We start from the raw sequence: 8,976 nt of genomic DNA, 5'->3' as shown, positions 1-8,976 counted from the left end.
CGGTCTTGCCGGGTTATTTATTACTTCGACACTCTTGCATTTGGGAGAAGACATCAATTTTTTAGTCGTGTCACACATCCTAATGGAGATGTGCATCGTGCAATTCATGATTTATGGTCACTATTTCATAAAGAACATGATCGACTTAGTCTTGGAAATCTGACTAAAAAAGACCCTGTTTGCCAGTTTTTAAGAAAACTGGATGGGAAGCTTATCCTCGACCCATAGAGGGCGTTTAAGTTGTTCTTGGACGTAAAACCAAGGAAAGATGTGAGCCACAATCACAATTACTTGTATATACACATGCTTTTTCAAAAGTAAATAAATAAATAAATAGAGAGAGAGAGAGAGAGAGAGAGTGTGTGTGTGAGACTCTAGCTGGCTTACATATGAGTGGTATGATTGCCTTTCTAATTTCTCATCTATAAAATCCTCTCTTCCTTCCTTTCATTTCTACTCAACTCATACATTCAACAAATACAGAAGTGTGTAGAAATGGCAAGTTCCTCAAGTCATCATATAAGAAAGATTTGTGTTTTCGGTGGATCTAGTCCTTGGAAAGAAAAGGAGTTTTTAGAATCAGCAAATCATCTTGGTTGAGTGCTAGCTGAGAGAAAGATTCAGTTAGTGTATGGGGGAGGCAGTCTTGGGTTAATGGGAGGTGTGTCAATAGCTGTATTTTTAGGAGGTAGTTAAGTTTTAGGGGTCATCCCCGAAGCTTTAGCACAAGGGGACATCATTGGAAAAACAATTGGAGAGGAACTTCAGGTCTCCACATTGTCGGCTCGAATGAATGCAATGTTTAACCATGTTGATATCTTCATTACTTTACCAGGTGGTCTAGGCACATTGGAAGAGATCTTTCACATTTCCTTTTGGGCCCAACTTCACATTCACCATAAACTTATAGGTTTGTTAAATGTTAATGGTTATTATGATAAGTTGTTGTCTTTTCTTGATCATGCTGTGGAACAGGAATTTCTAACATCTTCTGCACGACAAATCATAATCTTTGCTACTACTGCTGAACAATTGATTGACCAACTACAATCTTTCATTTCTGTAATTGATCCTTCCATGAGTCGTATAAATTGGTCAACTAAGGAAAGCCATAAAAAGCTTAGATTGGATTTGAGCCTTCATTTGTGAATCTTTGTGTCTTTTGGTTTTATTATTGTGTTTTGTTGTTTCTTATATTTATTTCAGTGTGTTCCAGGTTTGTCAGTGTTCGTTATTTCAGGTGATATCTTCTATACTCTATCTTTCTACCTTAGAACATTGAGGACAATGTCTCGTTTTGGTTGGGGGGAGAGGGTAGTAGCTAAAAAAAAAAAACTGTGTTTTCTATTTCATAAAGCATGTGCAAACTTGTTGTTACTATGATGGCAGAGTAAGGAGAACTTTTTATGACTCTTGAGACGCATCTTAGTAATCATTCATAACAAGATCTATCACAATACTTATTTAACATGTATTCTTAAAGTTTAATTTACACACACACACTTTAACATATGATTGTGGGTTGCATATTGGATTATTACATTATTTATGTTTTTTTGTTAAAGGTAACAACTAAGGGAAAGGGATAATATATAATTAAAAAAAAGAAAAAAAAAGAAAAAAGAAAAAATGATAATAATAAAAATGTAGATAAGTTTGGTTTCGTAGCCTCCTTAACCTAAGCAATTAAGCCCGAAGGGGTGTTTTAACATCTAATACCCTAAAGTCAATTGACTTGGGAGCTATTGGCCCAACGCTTGTTACATGGGTTGAGGAGAAAAGCTTAAGGAAATCAAACATTATACTATCTACATATCAATATCTGCGACCCGAGTTACTAAACTCGTAGGGGTGTCTTAACACCTAATGCCCTAAGACCAACTAGTCTGGGAGTCATTAGCCAAAAGCTCGTTACATGAGTTAAAGATGCATGATGTTTTAAAATTATATGTATATATATTAAAAAAAAAAGACAAAAATAATAATCCCAACCCAAGGAAGTTAACCTTAAACATTAGAACAAAAATTTTGTTTTCTTCCAAGAAAAGTCCCATAATTATGTGTTGATACATTGAGCACAAAAGAAAGGTTTATGAATATCTTGTTAAGAGGTATTGAGCAGGTATATAAATTTAATGAGAGTTTATTTATCTGGATAGATTAATGGAAGTTAAATGATGACTACCTTGCTTTATGGAATTTGCAAAGTATTTTTCTATTTTAACGCTTTGATTACTAGGGACTAGTAATAAGCTAGTTGGGGGGTGTGATTGATACTTAAAAGTGTATTTTTATCAAGGTTTTATATCATCATTTTGCACTTGTGATTAGTACTTAAAAGTGCATTTTTATTAAGGTTTTATATCATCATTTTGCACTTGAAGTATCAATAACTCCTTAACTAAAGCATGTTTTATAATAATATATTTAATAATATAAGATACCTTTAATTTGTGGTAAATATTTATTTTAAATGCAGGCTTATCACATAAATAAAAGGATTGATTGATGAATTTAAGAACTGAAATTGAAAGGATAAAGAGATGGCCAAACATAGAAAAGAGATGTCGGTGCAATCCAAACCAGAACATTGTTTAGTAATTGGGTCATATCTGAAGCTATAGATCTCAGATTTAGGTCTACTTTATATGGATGGAAAGGTAAGATATAGGTCTATAACTTTCATATGGAGCCCAAGATCTAAAAAGGCCATTTTTAAGTCCAAATTGTTGCAACAACAAAGAAGCCCGAATCTGTCCTCCAACCCGAGCATTGGCCATATCTGGAGTTCTAGAAGTTAAAATGAGCTGATGTTTTTATACAAGAAAGCTGAGACAATTTCCTACAACTTTCATGTTTTCAAGTGGCTCCAATTTTGACGTTATCAATGATGTTTTGGGCAGATAAGAGAAGATAAAGATTGTCACCAAGTCAAGAGTTGGTCACCCACTCATGAATTAGTCATCAAATCAATAGTTCCCAATTTTGGCCTATAAAAGGAGGCATTTGCCATGCATTTAGGCATCTTGATTTCCAGATCAAGATCATGCTCTTGCTTTCTCTCTTTATATTTTTTGTAATGTTTATGCTTTGCTTTGATTAATATCAAGTTTATGCCTTTCATTTCCTTTCATTTACTTAGTTAACTTTTATCTTATTTATGTTCTTATTTTATTTATTTATTTTTCTTTCTTTCATTATGTTTTGCTAAGTTTATTATGTCAAGGTGAAAAGGTTACACTAATGGTGTAAGAATAAGTATAGTGTAAACTTAATATGGACTTTAATGTTTGATACTAACATGTTTTCTATTTGTTATCTTTTTCACTCTTTAATACTTTGCTTGTTAAATGACTAATCTTGATTTATGTTGTATAACACTTGGTACAACAAATGCTTGGCACTTTCATAGCCCATACTATATGGTATAACCGACACGTAAGCTATGAAAAGTACGGGCTTTAATGTTACCATAAGTTATAATCATGAATGCTTAACGAGATTTACAAGTAGTAGCATTAATAGAATAAGATGACTAATGTAATCATGGTAACAATCTATAATCTGATTGGAACCTCCTTTGTGTGTGGTTTCCAATTGAATAATAAGAGTTTATACTATACTTGTTTGACATACCATTAGTGGATCCTCTAACTTTGACATTTCTTATTATCATTGTTTAATCATTACATTAATATTCCATCTTAAAGTTCTCATCATCATCTTCTTCTTTTTCTTTTTCTTTATTATTATTATTATTATTATTACTACTACTACTACTACTAGTATTATTATTATTGTTGTTGTTGTTGTTGTTGTTGTTGTTGTTATTATTATTATTGTTATTACTATTATTATTGTTGTTGTTGTTATTATTACTGTTATTGTATTATTGTTATTTATAATTTGTACAATTAACCTCCCTGTGGTTTGACCCCGGTCTTGCTGGGTTATTTATTACTTCGACACTCCTGCACTTGGGAGAAGACATCAATCTTTTAGTCATGTCACTTGTTAAATGACTAATCTTGATTTATGTTGTATAACACTTGGTACAACAAATGCTTGGCACTTTCATAGCTCATACTGTATGGTATAACCGACACTTGAGCTATGAAAGGAAGTTGATTTGTTGTTAACATAAGTTATAATCGTGAATGCTTGACGAGATTTACAAGTATTAGTATTAATCGAATAAGATGACTAATGTAATCATGTTAACAATCTATAATCAGATTGGAACCTCCTTTGTGTGTGGTTTCCAATTGAATAATAAAAATTTATAATATACTTGTTTGACATACCATTAGTGGATCCTCTAACCTTGACATTTGTTATTATCATCGTTTAATCCTTATATTAATATTCCATCTCAAATTTCTCATCATCTTCTTCTTCTTTTCCTTCTTTTTCTTTATTATTATTATTATTATTATTACTATTATTATTGTTGTTGTTGTTATTATTATTGTTGTTATATTATTATTATTATCTGTAGTTTATACAATTAACCTCTCTATGGTTCGACCCCGGTCTTGCCGGATTATTTATTACGTCGATACTCCTGCACTTGAGAGATCAATCTTTTAGTCGTGTCAAAAGCCAAATAAAATAAAAAGGTTTAAAGTTTGTAAAAATATAAAGAATGCAATAAGACTATTTTTTTATCTATTTTTTTGCACTTTTAGAAATTAAAGTTTGAAATTAGTCAAAGAAATTAAGCTAGAAATTTAATGTGTACTAAATAATTTAATTAATTTTGGATTAAAACAATGACCGGAGTTGATTGGATTAGAAAAACATTAATTTAATTAATTTTGGATGATTTTTCATGGTAATTTTTATGATATTAAGATTATATAAAAAATCCATGTTTTTTCAAATGAAAATAATTTTTACCCACGTTCCCAAACATTAATAAAAAAAAAAAAAAACAAAGTAGAAGTGGTTTTATCACCATCTAGTGGTATAGTTTATTGAACATGGTGGTGGATTCTGTCTACAAAATAATTTATCAACTCCTACGTCCTCAGCCCTTCCAATGAAACCATGATTTAAATCACTCATCCCAAAAAGACAAAAAAGAAAAAAAAAGAGAGGGATAAAGGGAAATAAGTGTGCGGGTCTTTTTGAAAAATGCAGATGCAAAGAGTCTTCCACGATAATGATTCATCCCATCTTGGGCCTACAAACACTCGCTGGGAAAAAAGCATATGAAGATGAAGGTAGCGTAAGAAATTACAAGGGTCCAATTCAATCAATTGCATTCAAACATTCGACTAGGTGATACAGTTTCAGTCTACAGATAGCATATCAAAGAAAGGTATATCGAGATGGTGTGCAAACCTCATGGATGAAATTTTATGAGGCCACATGCAAATAATAAATTGTTCGACTTAGTTACAAAACGGAATTTTAAACCTCGGCAGCTACAAAGATTCGTTGCTAAATGGCAATTTGCAAGCAGCCAAACGGTCTTTTGACTTGTGTTGGCCAAGCATTTCAGCAATAGTTCTGCAACGACACTGGTTTCCAGGCCTGATGACATCCCCATAAACAGCCATTTCGATTATGTCAAGCTCCTTATCTTCAAGTTGAAAAAGGTGTCATTTTGCATCCAAGAGTAAACCATTTGAAAAAATAAAAGAAAAGAAGAAGAAAAGAGACCATTAGAAAAGCACATTATGAAGACAATGCACAAAACATGATGACCACTAGCACAAGATCCTTTTCAGACTGGGAAGTGAGGAGAGATTGGGTGGGGGTACCAGGGTGACCCGAATGCTGAACAAGCTAGGAAAACCGGCCATAAGTTTAAAACATCCGAACAGGATGATGTGTGAGGTCCAAAGCACATATACATACTCCTACTACAGGAACTTGAGCTTGATATCTATTGCACCTCCTGCTACAACATCATTAATGTCCCCCTATGATGCTTACTTTCAGGGAATATATTTTGTTTAGTCAATGTTAAACAAGCATCCTGAAGTTATAAACTATTTAATTCAAATTATTCAAATACATATCCAGCACAAAAGGACTCCTGAAAACACATCATTCATTGAAAAAGTTCAAGTCTAATGTGCACTGAAAGTCAAATGGAATGCTAGATTGGGGAATAAGGGAACACTTAGGATCATTCAATATGGTTGACAAATGATAAAATCTATAGAAAAAAAATAGAAAAAGAAGAAGTGCTCACAAACTGAGACGTGGCATCACAGCCAACAAGGTTGCATTAACTTAAAAAATACATCACTAGCCATGTCCTGTAGCAAGAAATTTATGCAGGATTTAAGAGTGCCATTTTCCAATTCGAAACTGAAAGGGAGACATTCTCATTAATGTCCCATAAGCTTTTTGCTTGCTTTCCTGTTCTTTTTTATTGAGGAACAAGTAATAATTATCTACATAGTGAAACATGAGCTGGCTAGTATTTAGTCTCTGGTAAATTATGGCATGGATCTGGCATATCTAAGACAAGGAAACGTGTGCCTAGAGGACAGATGAAAGGAACAGCATCTTTCCAAAACCAGTCCCCAGTTTTCATGTGCTTGCTTGACTCTTCAGTATCAAGAAGAAAACCAGGACATCTAATGACTGAATAGATTTTCTGACTAAAACATGGTCCTTCAATTTCTAGAAAGTGGGGAACTGATACAAATGAGATAGGTGATACAGAAAACAACTTAACTATAGAGATCCCAACCCAACTTACGTTAGAAATCCCCAACCAAATTAGTTAGATTGACAATTTATAAAGTTGCTAAAGCTGGCTATCCCAAGAAAATACTGATCTCCTTTGACCTCACAGAAATACAAACAGGGTCTAGGCAGCATCTACATCAAGCTGCTGATAATGAATAAAGAAAACAGGCCAGCTTCCCATTTACTAAGCTGCTCTAGAAACCAACCCAGCTTCACAATCACTGTTAACCCCACCACCCTCAAAGAATAGATGGCCGTAGGCAATGTCCTTAAAACAGTTTCTATCAACTCAAATCACAAATGATAAATGATCATCAGAATCCTTTCAGTTTAGATACAAAATTGAAAGATGGTTGGTTAGCAACAGACCTTCCTTCATTGGTCTCAACTAAACTCTTTGAAATTCCATGATGAATTCCATAGCAAACAAAATAGGAAGATAAAAGGCAAACAAAGAAAAATCAATGGACAGAATCGCTGAGAATGAAAAAGAAAATAGAAAAAGGCATACCAGTGAAATTGATTTCGCAAGAGTAACCTTTCAATTGAGTTTTGTCCAACTCTTGTTTGTTAGATTTAAACCTATTGACCCTTGTTTGAAGAATTTGACAATTATCTACAGTAGATTCACCACCTACAGAAACAAAACCCAACAAGCTCAACACAAAAACTTTAAACAATTCTCTCATTCCGGTTTCCAAGTAAACTGATACCGATTATGTAACAAACAAACTGTAGACTAAATTCATGTTCTAAACGGAATATTAGTATTGCATCAGTCAGTCGCTATCCCTTCACCTTGTGTTGTTAACTTGCCCACCCAGTTCCTTCCTAACAAATTCTCATGCTATTTTAATCTCAATATTTTCTAAACATTAGTTAGAGAGAGAGAGAGAGAGAGAGAGAGAGAGAGAGAGAGAGAGAGAGAGAGAGAGAGAGAGAGAGAGAGAGAGAGAGAGAGAGAGAGAGAGAGAGAGAGAGAGAGAGAGAGAGAGAGAGAGAGAGAGAGAGAGAGAGAGAGAGAGAGAGAGAGAGAGAGAGAGAGAGAGAGAGGTAGCGAAGCATAGAAGACCTTTAGAAAAGGGAAGGATATGATCGTATTCGTAACAGAGACAACCATGACAGTTGCAAAAGCGCTTGCAAACAATGTTTCCAGCCGCGTCCTTGCGCCATCTCTCTGGGTGTCGACCAGGCACTATTTCTGCATTTTGCCAGCACATTTTTTTCACCATTTTATCAAAGAATCTAGGCCTCTGATCCTCTCCTCCACCGCCACCGTTACTATTGCCGCCCCTGTAACGCTGCGGCGAAGAAGAGGAGGAAGAAGAGCTCATTCTCTTTCTGCCTTTTCCTTTCCCCTATCGCCCCCCATTCCCAGCGAATTTGTAATAAAATTCAAGCATGGGGGGCTTTATTTAACAAAAATATTTACACAAAATAGTTTTTAATTTTCTTCTACTTAAATTAAATTAAATTAAATTAAATGAATAATTATAAAAAACTTCGTTGTATTTTAGATTTTATATTTCAACCTCAAAATAAAAATTAACCATTATTTACAAATTGAGAGTTTTCATGATTTAAAAACGAGTTGAATAAAATAACATCAACAAGATATTTTTGACTCCTATCACCCCCGAAGAGATTAAAGGTTAAAACAATAAATATCTTACTTTATATTTAGTGTTTGTGGGTATGTGATTAATACTTAAAAGTGTATTTTTATCAAGGTTTTATATTATCATTTTACACTTGAAGTATCAATAACTCTTTAACTGGAACATGTTTTGTAATAACAAGTTTGATAATATAAGAAACCTTTAATTTATAGTAAATGCTCATTTTAAATACATGTATTCTCACAATTCAAAGGATTGATTGTTGTGATTAACTATTGGAAGTGAAAGGACAAAGAAAAGGCTAAGTTTACGAAGAAGATGTCGATTCACTTCAAATTCGAATACTGTTCAGTTATCGGATCATATTTAGATCTATAGATCTTGGATTTTATATTAATTTATATGGCTGGAAAGATAACAAATAGGCCTACAACTTTCATGTGTATGGAAAGACCCAAATTTTCCATTTTCAAATTCAAAGTTTGGCCACAATAGAGAAGTCCGAATTTGTCTTGCAATTTAGCCCAAACACTACTCAAAGTTTTACCCATAACTGGAGTTCTAGAAGTCCAAATGATCTAAAATTTGGTGGGTGGAAGGAAAAGACGATTTCCAACAACTTTCATGAAGAGAATCAGCTCAAATT

The 8,976-nt window shown here is 33.5% G+C and overlaps 1 protein-coding gene across 1 annotated transcript; it reads right to left on the bottom strand.

The window, feature by feature from the left end:
- Nucleotides 1-5,231: 5,231 nt before the first annotated feature.
- LOC105116458 (HNH endonuclease domain-containing protein) lies at nucleotides 5,232-8,113 on the bottom strand. Its single transcript, XM_011013833.1, has 3 exons — nucleotides 7,784-8,113; nucleotides 7,223-7,345; nucleotides 5,232-5,587 (listed from the first exon to the last, which is right to left on the bottom strand). Exons 1-3 carry the CDS (start codon nucleotides 8,043-8,045, stop codon nucleotides 5,430-5,432), a joined length of 543 nt encoding a protein of 180 aa, XP_011012135.1. The 5' UTR covers nucleotides 8,046-8,113; the 3' UTR covers nucleotides 5,232-5,429.
- Nucleotides 8,114-8,976: the final 863 nt, after the last annotated feature.

This window comes from Populus euphratica, unplaced genomic scaffold (genome assembly GCF_000495115.2).
Source record: "Populus euphratica unplaced genomic scaffold, PopEup_1.0 scaffold946.1, whole genome shotgun sequence".
Taxonomy (NCBI): Eukaryota; Viridiplantae; Streptophyta; class Magnoliopsida; order Malpighiales; family Salicaceae; genus Populus; species Populus euphratica.
Note: the sequence above shows the minus strand (reverse complement) of the source record. Positions and strands in the feature narration are given on the sequence as shown.

Excerpts from the sequence above, each read along its gene's own strand:
- LOC105116458 (XM_011013833.1), bottom strand. The coding sequence starts at position 8,045 with ATGAGCTCTTCTTCCTCCTCTTCTTCGCCGCAGCGTTACAGGGGCGGC. Across the intron at positions 7,346-7,783 it reads TATCCTTCCCTTTTCTAAAG|GTGGTGAATCTACTGTAGAT; the intron begins GTCTTCTATGCT and ends TTGTTTCTGTAG. Across the intron at positions 5,588-7,222 it reads TTGCGAAATCAATTTCACTG|ATAAGGAGCTTGACATAATC; the intron begins GTATGCCTTTTT and ends TTCAACTTGAAG.